General features: G+C 36.5%; 1 protein-coding gene and 1 long non-coding RNA gene across 3 annotated transcripts in view; one reads left to right on the top strand and one right to left on the bottom strand.

Annotated features, from left to right (window-relative positions):
• The window catches only part of BEND6 (BEN domain containing 6), a 64392-nt gene extending 46952 nt beyond the window's left edge, over window positions 1-17440 (top strand). For both annotated transcript variants that reach the window (XM_019457495.2, XM_019457494.2), the window contains 4 exons: window positions 6586-6806; window positions 8845-9037; window positions 9892-10028; window positions 16184-17440. In XM_019457495.2, coding sequence (XP_019313040.1) covers window positions 6586-6806; window positions 8845-9037; window positions 9892-10019 — 542 coding nt within the window. In that variant the 3' untranslated portion in view covers window positions 10020-10028; window positions 16184-17440. The remainder of the gene's footprint in view (window positions 1-6585; window positions 6807-8844; window positions 9038-9891; window positions 10029-16183) is intronic.
• Window positions 16783-18581, bottom strand: LOC128777692 (uncharacterized). Its single transcript, XR_008422989.1, has 2 exons — window positions 17600-18581; window positions 16783-17565 (listed from the first exon to the last, which is right to left on the bottom strand). It is a non-coding gene; the product is annotated as an uncharacterized LOC128777692 (long non-coding RNA).
• Between the last annotated feature and the right edge of the window lie 531 nt (window positions 18582-19112).

Genomic DNA, 19112 nt, shown 5'->3' with positions numbered 1-19112 from the left:
GATTTAGAGGGGCCAAACCACCTGGGTCCAAACCCCGGCTCTGCCACCTACTAGCTGTGTAACCATATGCAAGTTGTTTAACTGCTCTGTGCCTCAGTTTCCTCATCTCAAAAGTGGAAATAATAAAAGTACTTAGCTGGGTGACATGTGAAGCATTCAGAACAGAACCTGGCTGTGTAAGTATTTGCTATTCCAGGGTTCACTATCACAAATCATCAGGGCCAGCTTCATGGATGCCTGACCTGTACAGTCCTTGACAACCCTACTCTTAGAAAGGTCCCAAATACTGGTTAAAAGCTCTGCTGTCACCATATTAAAATTTTTAAAAAGGTTTGAACAAGGAGTGCTGCATTTTCATTTTTGCAATGGGCTTGGCAATTTATGTAGCAAGTCCTGCAAGTTAATCAGAAAAAGGATAAATTATTCAACAGATGGCCCTGGGGAACTTGATATTCCAGTGCGTGTTGGGGGGAAGGTTGGGCAGGTTCAAATTAGGTGGTCATTTCACACCATATGGCACACTAAAATCATAGCTATACAGTTTAAATAAAAATGCCATCTTCTGAATTTTGAGTGGGAAGTACTGGTTTAAACACATGATGAAATTTATCTTTAAAAATTAATAATACGTATTTTCTAATACTGTTTGTTCATTGAATAGGCCTAGAAACATGAACTCAAGAGCAAAGAGCCCTTCTAGCACCTAGATATGGTCTTATAATAACATTTCCTTCTAAAAGGAGCTAGGGTTCCTTGGAGAAATGGCTGATTCCAGAACTTGCACAGGAAATGTACAAAATGAGCCTTGTTGGGGCCTAGAACAGGAAATATAGATGAAAATCTTGTCATACCAGCAAGCAAGGCAGTTAGCAAAGACTATGTAGACATGCCAACCAGAAGAGGTTCCCACTGGCCAAAGATGGGACAATATGAGTTTCAATAATAATGATACCCGCAACAGGTTATCATGTATATTTAAATGCATGAGTTCATAATGGTATTCAAAAAAGAAAAAATTTAATGATCATCTGGAAACTGGCAAATATAGATAAAAAGTCAAGTATTTGCCCTGTCATTATTTATTATATGAAATGAACCTAAGCATAATCAAACAGTTGATGGGAGGAAGTTTCTCTTTGTACAAGAATTCTAGCCAATAATTGAAGAAGAATTAGAATATCACCATTTTTCAACCCCTTATGATGTAATGAAATATAAATGGTGATCATCAGTGACAGCTAATACCCCAAGAAACATTAACCATGCATTCTATCACTACCTGATAGAATTTAAAACACTACCGGGGCGCCTGGGTGGCGCAGTTGGTTAAGCGTCCGACTTCAGCCAGGTCACGATCTCACGATCCCACGATCCGTGAGTTCGAGCCCCGCATCAGGCTCTGGGCTGATGGCTCAGAGCCTGGAGCCTGTTTCCGATTCTGTGTCTCCCTCTCTCTCTGTCCCTCCCCCGTTCATGCTCTGTCTTTCTCTGTCCCAAAAATAAATAAACGTTGAAAAAAAAATTTTTTTTAAAAAATAAAAAAAATAAAAAAAAAAGAATTTAAAACACTACCTAAATCTTATCAAGATTTTATATGTAATTACCAATTTAGAGCAAATACAGGGAACAGAATAATAAGTTAAACATGACTTTGTAGATACAATCAGCAAAATCCCACTGCAGGAAACCCTGTAAAACTTACAACCCAATTTCTTCAATTAATAAATTCCAAAGAAAAAACTAGGACAGAGAGGAAAAAAATCTATAGTTTATAAAAGGACAGTAACTAATCATAACATGTGGACTTTATTTAGATCCTGATTCAAATAAAGAAAAAAACAACAGTGATGAGAAAATCAGAGAAATTTGGACACATTAGTTTTTTTTAACGTTATTAAAGAACTGTTGATTGTCACAATGGTGTTGTGTTTCTATTTTATATTTATGTAATATTTTTATATTTTAAACATATATGTTTATATGTTTTCTTGCCTTTAGAGATACATATGGAAATATTTACAGATAAATGAGATGCTGCCTATGATTTGTTGGAAGTATTCTTGGGGATGGAGAGAAAAGTGGATGGGGGTTTAAAGAGAACAAGACTGGCTATGAGATGAAACTGGGGGATGGATATATGGGAGTTTACAATTTTTGTTTATGTCCAGAACTATCCATTAGAAGTTTAAAAATTATATCCAGGTGGAAAAATCTCATTTGTAAAAAAATATTCAAACCATACAAAATATATGACTATTTTACTGATCTGAAAGGTGAATGACTTTCTAAGCATAAAATAAATAATACACTGAAGAAGACTGCTACTTTACAATAAAAACTAAAAATATGTGTATGCTTTCAAAATATTATGAAATTAGAAGATAAACACTCTAAGAAAAATGCTTGCAACTTATGACAAATAAAAGGTTAAAATGCTTAACATATAAGGGAGTAAATAACAATAGCTAACACACTGTGCTTATAACACATTAGGCACACTTATAAGCACATCACAAAAACTGAATTATCAAAAATAGAAAAAGTACTGTCTGGCTCAGGTGGTAGAACATGAAACATTTGAGCTCAGGGTCATAAGTTTGAGCCCCACATTGGGCATAGAGATTACATTAAAAAAAAGTACTGGGCACCTGGGTGGCTCAGTTGGTTAAGCAGCTGACTTTGGCTCAGATCATGTCTTGTGGTTCATGAGTTCAATCCTCAAGGTGGGCTCTGTGCTGACAGCTCAGAGCCTAGAGCCTACTTCAGATTCTGTGTCTCCCTCTCTATCTGCCCCTCCTGCACTTATGCTTTGTCTCTGTCTCTCTCTCAAAAATTAAATAAACATTAGAAAAAAGTTTTTCAAGTACTAATATTCCATGGTCTAACAGATAATTCATAGAAGGTCAAATAATCAATAAATAAGTATATATTTAACTTCAAAATAATAAAATAATTGCAATTTAAATTTCATTAACATTTCAACCTATCTAAATAGTGAAGATTATTGTTAGTGGTTAACACCTGTTGTTGATGCTGGAGTGAAATGCTAACTTCTTACATTGTTAGTGGGTAAGTTGGAAGAATCTTTCTCGAGAGCAAGTATTAGTTGAGGTTGGACAACATTTATACCTTTGACCCTATTATTATGCTTTCAGGAATTTGTAGCATTGTTGTGATCAGAGATACATATGAAGATGTATGTGCTAGGCAAGTCATAAAAGTTTTGTTTGAAATAAAGAAAAATTGAAAGCAACCTAAATTTGAAAAAAGGGGGAGCATGTAAATACATTATAAAACAGCAATACCTCAGAATATTAGGGAACCATTAAAATCATGTTTTCAAGTGGAAAATAACCCATCAACAGGTGAATGAAAACTTTAATTATGGAGTATCCACATATTAAAATATTAGCAATGAAAAGGAATGAATAACTGATACATACAACAACATGAATGAATCTCAAAACATTATGCAGAGCAAAAAAAAAAAAAAAAAAAAAAGCCAGACCAAAAAAACTGAGAATATACCATTTGAAACCATTTATGTGTAATTCTAGAACAGGTAAAACTTATCTCTGACCAAAAAGTCAAATCAGTGGTTGCCTCTAAGGCGAGTCTAGAGACTGACTCGGAAGGGACAAGAGACAACTTTCTGGATGGATGGAGATGTTCTATATCTTGTTGGGTGTCCATTAACTGGGTATATCACTTTGTCAAACTTATCCCCTTTTACCTACTTAATTTCAGCTCACACTTTGTGTAGGATCTTGCCTTTGAGTCTATGTAAATTAGACCTCAAAAGATCATATTTTCCAAGAAGATTTAGTGAAATAGGCAAATATTAAACTTACAGTTTTAACTGGAAAAAAGAACCATGACACAATGCTATGTATATAGTACAGTCCTAGTTATGTAAAAAAAATACATGAATATGGGTGAAGATACACAGAAATGACAAGAAGGATACATTCCAATGAACATGTCCAACTTTCATTATTAGGAAAAAATCAGTAAATATTCTTCAAACCTCACTTTATAGAAAATTCCCTTTTTCTCTTTACATTCTAGCTGCCTTCTTACAGTTCCTCAAGTATAGAACTTGCATTTCCTTTGCCTCTGATGACCTCCTCATTTCCTCCAGCTATTTAATCCCTGCTCAGCCTTTGGCTCTCAGGTCAATCTTGATGTCCCCAGAGAAGCCCTCCATATGCCTCCCCTCCCCAGGCTGAGTTAAACATATTATGCCCCTCTCTTGTGACACTTAACAATTGTAATTTTTCATTTCTTTGTATGTACTTCAAGTTAACCCAACTTCACAGTTAAGGGCACTGCCCTCTAGACTGCTACATTTGCCTAACACTTCGGATGCCAACTATAAGCTCAGACATTTTTCCAAAACTACCCTCAGGTCCATTAATTTTCTAGAGAAACTCACAACTCACTGAAAATTACAGGAAAAGAATACAAATTAGAACCAGCCAAAGTTGGAAGACACACATAGGGCAGAGTCAGGGTGGCTTCCAAATGTGAGCTTCTGTTGTCTTCAGGATGCATTGCCCTTCTAGCATTTATATATTACAATATGCATGGAGTATTGTCCATCTAGGAAGCTCACTGGAACTCCAATGTTCAGAGTTTTTATTGAAGGTTCATTATGTAGGCATGATTAATTGATTGATTGGTTGGTTGCGTATGTTGAACTCAGTCTCTAAATCATTCTAGCTTTCTGGCTGTGGTCTGCTTCTACACTAAGACTATTGGGTGTGATTGTCCACACGCTGAGATATATCTTAGCATAAACTATCAGGTGTGGGCTGAGAGGCTCACCCTGAAAAACAAAGACATGCCTCCTGTCACTCAGGAAATTCCAAGGGTTTACAGGCTACCTTTCAGGAACTAGGTGGTTAGGTGGAGGCCAGATCTCTCTTTAAGCAGGCCAAATTCTTACTCCACACCATGGTTGGATAAATAGTGCTCCTCCCCCTCTTTCCTCCACCTCAGTTCCAAAAGGCCAGGATCACATTTGGTTTTCCTCCCAGTCTCAGTCTTAGCATTTAATATGGTGTTTAGCAAATGTTGACAATCTACATAACATAGTTGTTTATGGCATGGAATTGCCTAAGTCTGAATTTGAATCTTGGTCTTCTTTTCACTAACTGGGTTGACCCTGGATGGGTTTTTTAACCTGTCTCACTGCCTAATTGTCCTCATCTGTAAACTAGGGGTAATGATAATATCTATCTCAGAGAGCAATGAGGATTAAATGAATGAACATCAGTAAAGTTCTCAGAATAGTGCCTGGCACAGAGTAAAATCTAGATAAATGTTTATTATTAAATGCTCAATAAATAATGCTTATTGAATTAGTGTCTGGCACATGAGAGATGCTTAGTAAATATCAACTGAAAGAATATAAAAGAAGATTTTCTTTAGTAGATTTTACTATTTTTCTATTAATATGGTACCAGGTGTATTGATTTGTACATATTATCAATATGCTGGTTTTCAGCTTTCAAATCAAATATTGGTCTAAAGATTATGGCTTAATAATGTGCTTAAGAAAAGTCCAAAAATGCTTTAGAGTCTTTTTATTTCTCCAACATCCAGTACCCTCAACCATAAAGTGGGAGCTAAATTAGATAGGGTTCAATGTGTCTTCCAACTCCAACAAAATGTTATTTGTCCTTAGGAAACAAACTAGATATAACAACAGAGAAGACCATTTTACATGGAGACATGATCACCTTTGAATGTGTAAGTTTCCATTTAAAAAGGAACAAAGAGAACATTCAGCTGATTACCAAAATTCATCTTTAATATGTGAAAACATAGTTTTCAATTATGGCAATAGATTTTTATTAATTTGATGAAATTTGACTCCTTGGAAAGCCACACACAAGCATCATTGAAATGTTATTTTAATAAATTTAAATAGAAATGGTTTATTTTACTGGTCACTTAAATTGGCCTGATATATTGGGAAGGTGATTGATAATAGAATCAGTAATGTCTCCAAATGAGATTTAAAACTTCCAGATAATACTATTAATGATTAGAAAAAAAGAATCAACTCTTTAATTCATTTTCATTATTTTATAATTCATTTAGTTATTTTAGTTATGAAGTAATGCATATATATATATTTTTTTTAAGTTTATTTATTTATTTATTTATTTTTGAGAGAGAGAGGCAGAGAGAGAAGGGAGAGACAGAGAATCCTAAGCTGGCTCCACACTGTCAACACAGAGCCCAACACGGGGCTTGAACCCACAAACCATGAGATCATGACCTGGGCCAAAATCAAGAATCAGACGCTTAACTGACTTACTCACCCAGGCACCCCCAATAACCAAATGTTTTTAAATTGATTTACTATTATTAAGCCATTGTTACATTAAATAATAAAAAGTATGTCCCAATCACTTTTGTTGCCATGCTTAGTTTCCAAAAGTAGAAAATGTTAACAATTTGTCCCACCTATTTCTATACATGCAGTATAATATACGTATACCACGATAAAAAATAAGAATACATGCCCCTGTTATTAAAAGTATTTGTAAACTGTTATTTCTCTTGCCATTTTAGTGTTACCACAGGCAGTCACCCAGTTTGAAGAATTGGTTGGTATGGCAGAGGCCCTACTTAAGGGTGGAGGAACCATGTCTACATCTGCGTCCACCCTCTGGAGAGCAACAAACAACTCCTCACCAGATTCATTTGCCTCAACATGCAGTAATTCTAATTCTAATTCCAGTTCACCAATTTCCTTGAAGGCTGAAGAGGAGCATCATACTGATGAGAAACAGGTGAGTTGGAATACTTGCCCCTTCTTTTTCTGGGATATAGTAAATACAAAAATTAAAAGAAGACTACAAAATGATGGAGCTCCTAGCTGGCTCGGTCCGTGGTCCATGGACTCAGTTTGAGTACCATGTTGGGTATAGAGATTACTCAAAAATTAAATCTAAAAAAAAAAAAGACTACAAAATAATCATTGTTTTATCAGATAACTTTAGGTAACTTTAGGTCATGACCATAACACTGCAATCACATAAAACAATTTTTTTACAATAAATCAAAACAATATTTGTTTCACAAATATCCAATTTAGAAAACTAAAGTCAAATTGTGGTCAATGATGAGGTTATTAAACTGGAAAACTCTTTTTTTTAAGTTTATGTATTTATTTTGAGAGAGACAGAGAGAAATGCAAGTGGGGGAGGAGCAGAGAGAGAGAATCCCAAGCAGGCTCCAATGCTGTCAGCACAGAGCTGGATCCAGAGCTTGAACTCACAAACCATGAGATCATGGTTTGAGCCAAAGGCAGATGCTTAACCGACTGAGCCAACCAGAAAACTATTAAACCAGTGATAGGTAACTTTGCATTAAGGATTACAAAATTACATCATTGGGAGAAGGTAAATTTCAGCCTCTACATGCTGAATGAACATAATTCTTTTCCTACTTCCCTAATTTCTCTTCATCAAGTAACAGAAGCTGAAAAGACAGAGTTTCATTAGAATGAGGTATCAGCTTTAAAAATGTGCCTTCCAGAGCAATAATTAAATACTACCAATCTAACATTGAGAATATTTGAATCTTGGTATATCAGTTTCTTTTTGCTGTATAACAGAAGACCACAAACTTTGTGATTTGTAATAATACAAATGCATTATCTCAGAGTCCTATAGGTCAGAAGTGTGGTAAAATCAAGGAGTCAGCAGGTGCATTCCTTTCTGGAGGCTCTATGGAAGAATCTGTTTCCTGCCATTTAGGTTATCATAGAATTCAGTTTCTTGTGGTTGTTGAACTGGGTTCCCGTTTTCTTGCTGACTATACACTGGAGTCCATTCCCACTTCTATAGGCAACCATATTCCTTGGTTTGTGGTCCATTCCACCATGACAGGCAAAGCCTCTCTCACTCTTCCACTCTGTCCTCCTTCTTCTGCATTTTTTTCTTAATATTTATTTATTTATATTTGAGAGGTGGGGGGAGCATCAGAGAGAGAGAGAAAGAGAGAATCCCAAGCAGGGTCTGCACTGTCAGCACATGACCTGAACTGAAATCAAGAGTTGGACGTTTAACAGACTGAGCCACCCAGGTGCCCCCTGCATCTTTTTTCTGATCTACTCTTCTGCCTCCCTCTTCTGCATCTAAGTGCTCTGTGATAAAATTGGGTCCACCTGTATAATCCAGGATAATTTTCTCATCTCAAGGTAGTTAACTTTAATCACGCCTAGAAACTTGTTTTTCTCTTATAAGGTAACATATTCACAGACTCCAGGGATGGGGATATCTTCAGTGGGCCATTATTCTGCCTACCACATTTAGTAGGAGGTGTTGGGGATGGGACTCATTCTTAAACCATCAAATCCAGATCACATACAAGAATTTGTATGTACTCTGGGACAAACACTACATAAATATTGGGAGCTATATCAAAGATAACATTGAACTTGAACCCCTGAAATGTAAAATACATATTAAAAGTAAATTCATCACCAGGGTGCCTGTGTGGCTCAATCGGTGGAGTGTCTGACTTCCGCTAGGGTCATGATCTCACAGTCCGTGAGTTCGAGCCCCTTGTCGGGCACTGTGCTGACAGCTCAGAGCCTGGAGCCTGCTTCAGATTCTGTGTCTCCCTCTCTCTCTGCCCCTCCCCTGCTCACGTTCTGTCTCTGAAAAATGAATAAACCTTAAAAAAAATTTTTTTTAAGTAAATTCATCACCTTAAAGAACGTTAATTGTGTTTTCTAGTGTGTCTTAACTCAATCAGTAATATATTTCTGCAGATACTTTCCTTTTCTTTGTTCAGGTTCAATTATTATTTTGTATTTTTTAGTTCAAGATTGAAAAATGGCAGATTGCCCGTTGTAACAAGAGCAAGCCTCAGAAGTTTATTAATGATTTAATGCAAGTACTTTACACGAACGAATACATGGCCACACACAGCCTGACGGGCGCAAAGTCCTCTACTTCGAGGGACAAAGCTGTAAAACCAGCTATGAATCAGAATGAAGTTCAAGAAATCATAGGTGATAATATAATTGTAGTACATTGTCACATTAATTTGAAATTCTTTTATCATTCCAAGTTAAGTCATTGTTTCATGGTCTTTTTGTTGTTTATTTTTCTATGAAAGGAAAATCTCAAGATAGCCTAAACCTCTTATTAAATATGGTATATTTTGCAGAAAAAATTTATATTAAAGCAGTCATTAAAATAAAACTAAATTTTATTTCAGTGACATGTTTGAACTTTTTAAATTCATAGCTTTAGAAAAATGCTTTTCAAAGTCCTTTCAAACAAAATTTCAAGTAGCAGTTTATATCTTATTTTCTGTTTCTTATCTTGGTTGTAGATCCCTTATCTTTTATGCTAGAAAAATAGAGGCTAATTTCCTATTTATGGTTTTTAAGTTAATGAATCTCCTCAAATATAATAATCTAGATTACCAAATAATTTTTTTTTTGCAAATATCAAACAAATTTAGGAAATCAATGAATCTGAGCTCTCTGTATTTTAATATACCATTTCTTAGCTACAAAAGGATCAGTCAGAATCTAGTTGTCTCAACTGTTTGCTGGGAATGGATAAAAATAAATTCCTAACATTGTGGAGCAAGGGGATCTAGAGTTAAGAGCAAGTAGCAAGGTTAAAGTTGAGTGGTACCATAGGAAGACATAGACCTTCCATATCTCTTGCTTTGCTTTGAAAACCCTGCCTATATACTCATCTATTTAAATATCTCATGGGTGTTTGGGCTGCCTTTGCGAAGTGGAGACGAAAGTATAATGTGAATTGTTTGATGTTTTATCTCAGTTCATACCTTATGATGCAAAGGCCTCAAAAAGTGTTTTTGTGTATTTATTGTTGTTGTTGTTTACAGGAGTCACAAAACAGTTATTTCCCAACACAGATGATGTTTCAATTAGGAGAATGATAGGGCAAAAGCTAAACAACTGTACCAAGAAGCCAAATTTAAGCAAAAATCTGAACTCTCAGGATATTAAGTAGATCCTTTTGGTAAGTCTGCTCAATCTTCACTATCCTCTCAATGGGGCCAAAAGATGTAATACTTTTATCCCTGGAGTAGCATTCCGTGAACACTCTTCTAGAGAATACTAGTGGCCTGTGAAACACTAATAGGTATTCATGGGGGTGAAGGTGAGGATGGGGAAGGGGACTTCAATTTGGGAAATGCTAAGTTCAGATACAGATTTTCCTTTCCCAGGGCTTCTCAGCATATTTTATATTCTTTAAAATGCCCAAGTGCACCAGAAATCTCTAAAATGGAGATAGAGTATGAGTGGTTTTCAAATGTGTTTTACTGAGAAACTTTTCTTTCTTTTTTTTTCACAGAATGTATGTTAACTTATGAGTGGGGGTAGAAAGGAGCCAGAGGAGGGACACTTGATAATTTAAGAACTGTTTCTCTAGAACAGGGGAGACACAGACCCCAGGGAGATCTGAGGTACATCAATGGGACTGAACTTACAACTCCAAACAGTGGTTCATGCACCGACTACTGGCTGGAAGTCCTGAAGGGTCCCCTCTGCCATCCTTCCTTCTGCTTCTCGCTGTCTTTAAATCTTTAAATCAGTTGTTATAGTTTGTACTTGTTTGATAAGGATTTTTACCAAGATGTTTCTACTATACTAAGAGAAAGAATTATTGCTAGTGAGTTTTGAAGGAAATACACTTCATGATCAGGCCCTGCCCTTAGGCAAAACTGTTCAAGTGGAATTTTGTGTTTGCTTTAGCAACCCAGTGTCCCAGCTGGTTCGCTTGTGCTCAGCTTTCCTCTCCATTATTTTGATGGAAAATATGTGGGAAAAAAATGCACTATTATGTTTTTAATATTTTTTGATAAACAGAGGTATATGGGAAATACATGAGGGCAGGTTTTTCTTCCATTTTCTTGACTTCTATCTTTGACTTTGACTTTACTTGTTCTCTGCCTAACTCGAGCCACCTTTGACACCATTTTATTTTGACTTTATTTTCTGACCGTGTTTTAAATGGGATTTGGGCTATGTGTAATGCAGTAATTCTCCCCACCTATCCTCCACCCTGACTACTACCCCCACCGCTTTTGATGGCCCCTTACTATTTTGCTATATAACTGAAGCCTCACTCTGACGGGGGTCAACAATAGTTTCTCTTCCTTAAAAACAAAACAAAACAAACAAAAAACCACTTATAACGACTGCAGGGGGTTCCTTCCCTTGGCTCATCCATACTGGTAGACTGACTTACAGATTTATAAAAGATAGGATATTTGTATCCTTTTTCTGATGAAAAATTTCAGTAGGCTGTGAATCCCACAACTTCCCAGTTGGGAAATAATTGCTTAAATGAGCCCTTAGAACTGCTTGTTTTGACATGAGGCTACCCAGTTATCCAAGTAGCTAAGTTCCCTTGCTAAATGCCATGTAACCAGAACTCCAAGGGTCTGCTATATAATGGGCTACCTTTTGGAGCACACAATTATATTTCAGAGCTGTGCATAGTATTTCAATATCCCAACTTCTGCCTTTTTAATGCCTCAGCCTGCCAAGGGTAGGCACAAAACTCAACTCTATCAGTCAGCAAAGTGTTAAAGAAATTAAAGCTAAAAGGGTTTTATATCAATTTTGCTTGTACTCGCAACCCAGTAGTACTGTTATTAATCACCTGACTATGGCAATGATTAAAATAGAAAAAAGGAACAAATCTTTTGCTAAGAACACAGCATGTTCTGGTGCCTTCTGGGCCTGAGCCTCACTTTGTTGACAACTTGCTTGGAATGGAAATGTGCGTATTTTGAATCAGAGGTGGAGATTAACCCTAGAATGGAAAAAATTTTTTTAATTGGCAGGTATCTTTCATTTGAAGTATAGCTAAATCCAAATTAATTGGCAGGTAATTAATTTAATTGGCAGGTATCTTTCATTTGAAGTATAGCTAAATCTAAATCATTTCAAAAGGACTGAGAAAACATGCTGGGAAAGACAGGGTCATATCAAACTTAATTTAGCCATGTTTCATGAATAAGTCTGATATAGCACCATCTAGTGGAATGCTGCTATGTTTTTCTCTTCTTGGTCATTTAACAGGAAGGAGCCTGAAGATAACTGCACTTACTCAGGCAAACCATACTCCCTCCTCATCCCACCCCCAAAAGTATTCTTTGGAAAAATAACTTTCTTTGCATTACTATTAGCAAGGCAATATGCACTGCAAAATCATGTAGACTTCTACAAATTCCTGTGCATCCACAAAGCCCAGCAACCCCCACCCACGGGCCCTGTGGTAGACCATGCCCTCCACCCAGTACTGAGTGCAAGGTTGCCACTGGTGGCTTGGATTTGAAACAACTGTTTCCCAGATAAGATTTATTTCTGAGAGGATAAGCCCTAAATTCCACCGTTCTTCACTTTTTATCTATTCTCTCTCACTCCTATGACTGCCCTCAAGTTGCCTGCAGCTTATGCTTTGCCAAGAGCTTTATGTTGCCAACCTTTCTGGCCTCCCTCCATTTTTTTTCTTTCTTACAGGAACTGAGGCAAATAAGAATAACAGAATATTAGCATATCGCCTCTATAACATCCCACTAAATGGTCAAACAGCCTTCTCCTGAAATTTCCAAAGCTGCCTCAGCCTATATAATCTCCACAATAACATTACATATGCACTTATTATTACTTAAAGATGATCCAATATAGCAGTGCTCAAATAGAATGGGACGGATTTTTGTCCCCTGCCTCCCAGCTAGGAGATACTTGAAAATGTCTGGAGATATACATCATTGTCACAACTGGATGATACTACTGGCACCTAGTGGACAGAGCCACAGATGCTGCTAACCTCCTACAAAGCATAGGACAGTCCCCCTCACCACAAAGTATTACCTAACCCAAAATGTGAATTGTGCCAAGATTAAGAAATCCTGGTCTAAAATGATTTCTTTACTTTGCAGATAAAGAAACTAAAGCCAAAATGAAGTTAAGTGAATTGCCAAGATTATCTGATTAGTAACTATTAGAAAGCCAACACGAACATATAGTTCTTTGTATTTGAAGAACCTTTTCTTAATCATTTTTTAAATTTGAATGTAGACACAAAATGTTACATTACAGGTGTACAACATAGCAATTCAACAAGTTTATATATTATGCTATGCTCACCCTAAGAGTAGCTACCCTCCGTAACCATATGACACTATCACAATACCATTGACTATACTCCTTATGCTGTGCCTTTTATTTCCATACTTATTCATTCCATAACTGGAAGCCTGTATCTCCCAATCCCCTTCACCCATTTTGCCCATTCCCCCCAGTCTCCCCTCTGGCAACCATCGGTTTGTTCTCTGTATTTGCAGGTATAATTCTGCTTTTGTTTATTCTTTTTTTCTTAAGATTCCACATATGAGAGAAATCATATGGTATTTGTGTTTCTCAGCCTGACTCATTTCTCTTAGCATAATATTCTCTAGGTCCATCCATGTTGTCACAAATGGCATGATTTCATCCTTTTTATGGCTGCATAATACTCCTGTGTGTGTGTACGCACGTGCGTGCGCGCGTGCGCGCACGCGCACACACACACACACACACACACACACACACTACATCTTCCTTATCCATTAGTCTATTGGGCTTTTAGGTTGCTTCCATATCTTGGCTATTGCAAATAATGCTTCAGTAAACACAGAGGAGCATATATCTTTCCAAATTACTATTTTCATTTTCTTTAGGTAAGTACCCAGCAGTAAGATTATTGGATCATATGGTATCTGGTTTTTTTTATTTTTTGAGGAAACTCCATACTGTTCTTCACAGTGGCCGTACCAATTTACATTCCCACCAATGGCGTGTGAGGCTTACTTTTCCTCCACATCCTTGCCAATGCTTGTTTTTCTTGTGTTTTTGATTTTAGTCATTCTGACATGTGTAAGATAACGAATGTCTCACCGTGGCTTTGATTTGCATTTCTCTGATGATTAAATGATGTTGAGAATCTTTTCATGTGCTTATTGACCATCAGTATATCTTCTTTGGAAAATTGTCCATTCAGGTCCTCTGCCCATTTTTTTAAGTGGATTGTTTGGGTTTTGTTTTGTTTTGTTTTGATGTTGAGTTGTATCAGTTCTTTATATATTTTAGATATTAATCCTTTATCAGATATGTCATTTGCAAATATCTTCTCCCATTCAGTACGTTGCCTTTTTGTTTTTGTTGATGGTTTCCTTCCCTGTGCAAAAGCTTTTTATTTTGATGTAGTACTATAGTCCTTTGTATTTCTTATTGCACTAGTCATAGTTCTCCAGAGAAGCAGAACCAATAGGATGTATATAAAGAGACATTTGAAGGAATTGGCACACACAGTTGTGAGGTGTGGTGAGTCTGAAATCTGCAAGACAGGCTAGCAGGCTAGAGACCCAGGGAAGAGTTGATGTTGCAGTCTTGAGTTCAAAGGCAGTGTGAAGGCAGAATTCCTCCTTCCCCAAAAAACTTCAGCCTTTTCTCTTAAGGCTTACAACTTACTAGGTGAAACCCACCCATATCATGGAGGATAATCTGCTTTACTGAAAATCTACTGCTTTAAATGTTAATCCCATCTAAAAAATACCTTTATGGCAACATCTGGACTGGTGTTTGGCCAAACAACTGGGTATCATAGGCTAGCCAAGTTTACATATAGAATTATATGTTTTAGGGTCAGAAAGTCTGGTTTTGAAGACTGTTCCACTTCTTAATAAATGTGTGGCCTTTGGAAAGTCTCTTGAACTCTCTAAATATCAATTTATACAGGGATAATAATACTACCTACCTAGGAATGGATTCAGGATTTGTGGGACCTAAGGCTTAATGGTATTTGGAGAACTCACTTCAAGAAATACAAAATTATGAATACACAATCAGCTAAAATTCCACATAGGCTCCACATCCAAAGTGGGGCTCAAACTTATGACCTCGAGATCAAGAGTTGCATGCTCTGACTGACCCAGCCAGACGCCCCAAAATGACATACTGTTTAAAAGTTAACAAATTTCTCAAATATCACATAATGTAGAGGAAATTATATAATATTTTTACTAACAGCTCTATAATACTTTCATCCTACTTTTTTTGAGTTGCATACATGTTGATTGCCTCTTCATTTGACAAGTTTATAATAGCCTTTTCTACAGAAAGAATAAAAAAATAATTTAGACTATCCCCTACTATAGTAGATTAAAAAATGTATTTTTTTCTTTTTGACATTTTTAAGAGTTTTCTTTCAAATTCTTAACTCTTTTGTAGCAATATAAATTTTAGGATTGTTGTCAAATTTGGGGAAACCTCTGTTAAATTTCTATGATACATGAGCTATAAGATTTCAGGGCGTTTCAAGCTTTCTATGGAGTGAGTCCTCTTAGACATTCTTTGAATTGACCATAGTCATATTTTTGCTAAAGGATACTACAAACTGGAATGGCCACCATTAATATAACTATAAATCGGAGACATGACAAAGCACAAAAGGATATCCCAGTCAATCCGTGGTAAAATCCCAGAAATACCCACTGCCACCCCATGGTTACAATCAGAGAGAAAATATGGCTAAGGGGCAGTTGAAAGGGAAAGGCGGTGGTCTCAACTGATTATAGTCGAAATATCTAACTTTTGCAAATTTAACAAAAATAAATAAACATGTGAACATATTGGAAGGCACTCATGCAAGCAATCTTTATTAACTTTATAGTAATTCTGCCTCTAACCTACCTCATTTGGTTTTTGTGACTTTTGAAAGAGGTAAACCAGATTTGGGGAATTGCCTGCTATTTAAGCAGTCAATAAATGCTACTGAAGAATGACAAACAGAATTGGTGATAATTTTTTTAGGATGATTGATGGGTATGTGGGGATGGTTCATTTTACTTTGTGGATTTGAAATTTTACCCAATACAAAGATTTTTTTAAGTCATTTGAGATAAAAATATATGTAAAATATTTTAACTGTTGTCTATGCTGGAATTTCTCTGAATAGATGATAAAATAATTTCTAAGTCACCTCAGTAGTAATAGTTCCTATTAACAATTTGTATTTTTAGGCAAAAATTTATAGTAGGCACAATAACTCATACAACTGTTAAAAGCACTGTAAGAACTCTAACATAAATTTCTTGTTTTTTTGAAATTTGCTTTCTCTAGGTATTGTAGGTATCTGAAATAAAACATCTTCAGTTTTGAATCTAACATTGGATTTTGTTGGAGAATCTGCAACCTCCCTGGCAGTGAGCACAGAGAGACATGGTGACAGGCTGGGAGATGTCTGGAATATCGCTGGAGCAACAAACTTGCTGAAGAAGCTGCATGTAGATTCCACCATAAATATCAGTGATGCATCAAACCAGAGAATTTCTAGTAGTCAAATAAGCATGCAATATGGTTTCTTGGAAATATGCATTTTCCTGTCCCCAAACGCTTCTCTGCACAGCTAACTTAACACAATAGAGCTCTTACCACAGCAACAAAACTTCAACCCCTACGATTTGTCATTGTCCTAAATAATCAGTCACTGTACATTTATTATAGCCAACGACTTCCCAGTTTAGTGTTTGGATCTTTAGCAAAAGCGCATGCTTGGAAAAGTAAATAGTAAATAATCAATGTACATGAATGTGAGGACAGCAAAGTTGGTCTAAAATTTGATGATCATATCTAACCAAGTAATGGTGTTTTCGCAATGAAGTTACAGGGTTATTCTTCCCTGTTACCTAAAAATGTATAAAACAGGAATCCGAAAAAAGTGAAAGCAACAAGACCTTTTTATTTTAATATGAAACTATTCCACTGCACTCCTAGGAAAGAAAGAAACCCAAGTTTTTGTGACTGTTGAAACAATATATTGATTTCAGAAAAAATTTTCCTGTTTGTTTACATGCTTCTAACTTTTTATTGCCCAAAGTATATTATATACAGATGTGTAATATAAAACATAAACATCATCTAAAATATCCTATATATTACATCATATGTATTTGGTTGGTTTTATTGCTACACTCCTTAGTTTTAACTGGTTTGATTCCATAGTATCAGTAGAAAAAAGAATTGAAAACAAAATCATATGGGATGGATAATCACACAAAAAGAAAAATACCATTTTTTAAATGAATGAAAGATAAAACATTCTTCATCAAGAGGCTTCTACTTTGATGTCAGGTTGTCACACACGACAACTTTGCAATGACAAGCCATGCTTCTTCAGTGTACAAGGTCATGTTTAAAGTTGGAAAAGAGGATGCATATGATAGTTGGAAAGTTCAGAGTTGTGGACCCAGGGAACATTCCATAATGCTGCTTGATAAAAATGTGGTCGTACAAAATAAATATGATAAAGGAAATAACTTATGTTAACGTTTGCTACTTTTACTTAAATATAAATAAATCCCATTGAAAACATAAAAAGTATTTGCTTGTTTCTTATTAATGTATAAAATCCAGGGAAAAAATCTTTTTCTGGGCTGGTTTTCTGTTGTCTTCCTACATGGAGATGATAGTTTCCTTAAGATTTTTACCTAGTAGATGGAACACTAAAAAAGAAAAAAAAAAAAAAAAGATTTTTACCTTGTAATGGAACGTGTGGTCAGTGTCTTCATCTGTTCTATGACATCATTTTCCTGTAAATGTCTTTGATGCATTTGTAATCTTTATAGCTCTTTTCACATTTTCTCTTACAAAATCGTTGTGCTGATGTCCTGCCATAGCCTTTCTTCAACATTAATTTACAATGACATGGTTTTTCCTGGTCCGGCTATTTGCAGGTGAGTTCATGGATGGTGGAGGGGCCAGGGTTCCCTGCCAGGCGTCAGACCGTTCAGAAGCCCTCTCTTCCAGTCACAGAGACCACAGATACCAGCCAGCATGGCTCCTCTGACAAGATTTTGTGTAGCCCTCCTCCCTTTGGTCCTCTGACCCAAGCTGAGTCTGGAAGGATTTTTGTTCCCAGCCCTGCATTCCCAGGCCCTTCACCAGCAGCAGCAGCAAACAGGACAGAGCCCTTGCACTTACCGATGAGCCCTTGACCTTCATGGAGTAAGATTCTGCTGGATCTTTCTGAGATGTGCTGTTTAGGAGCCCTCTCAGATAGATACTCTGTGCATTTTCTCTGCATCCCAACTTGTGACTTCTGCTGAAGCTCAGCTTACGTTACCCCTCAGTTATTAGATTTATAGGCTATAGAGTTTGCATTTCTGGATGAGTTTCTCCTTTCAGGAAGTATGCTTTGCTGCTACTTTCTGAGGCCTGCTACTCATAAGGGGCCTTGACATTGTCCTTGCATTTTCTGCACAATTTAACCTTTAATAGCAACTTTTAAGTCCTTGGTTTCTGCAGGTATCATCCGTTGCCTGTTTTGCTAAAAATAGCAAGACAGGGCACCTGGGTGGCTCAGTTGGTTAAGCAACTTGGTTTCAGCTAGGGTCACGATCTGGCAGCTTGGGAGTTCGAGGCCTGCGTTGGGCTCCGCACTGACAGCACAGAGCCTGCTTAGGATTCCCTCTCCCTCCTTCTCTGCCCATCCCCTGCATGCACATGCTCATATGCTCTCTTTCTCTCAAAATAAATAAACAAACTTAAAAAAAAATAGCAGGACAGCGTGTTTTGCAGTTGTTGGTTTTTTTCCCTCCTTGTTGCTTTATTTGAGTAAGGAAAAGGTAAATAAGGCTTACTTGGATGTTCTTACCAGAGTTACATCCATTGTTGCCACTGTAGGATTGCTGGAAGAATTAAATTCATCAAGTTAAATCTGAATCAGATTAACAACAAATTTTTTAGTATATCCTTTGCAATATTTAAGATATACTTACACTAAATACTCATCTGTCTTAAATTCAAATTTAACTAGATGTCCTTTATTTTTATTTGTCAAATCTGGCAGCCTTAGCCTATCAAGAGCATAATGTGATCCTAATTCTCATTCTTCTATTCATGATATGCTTTCCCATCTTCCCTGAGGTTCTTTTGACCATGTCTTTCCCTGATACATTAAAATTTTATGAAAATATGTCTTGTTCTCCATCTCTTTTTATTCATTGTTCAGGAAACATGCTTGTCCTTTTCAATCTGGATACTTCTAGCT

This window comes from Panthera pardus, unplaced genomic scaffold (assembly GCF_024362965.1).
Source record: "Panthera pardus isolate Hobbes unplaced genomic scaffold, ASM2436296v1 HiC_scaffold_17, whole genome shotgun sequence".
Lineage (NCBI taxonomy): Eukaryota > Metazoa > Chordata > Mammalia > Carnivora > Felidae > Panthera > Panthera pardus.
The sequence above is the reverse complement of the archived record's forward strand: the minus strand, read 5'-3'. Positions and strand labels throughout refer to the sequence as shown.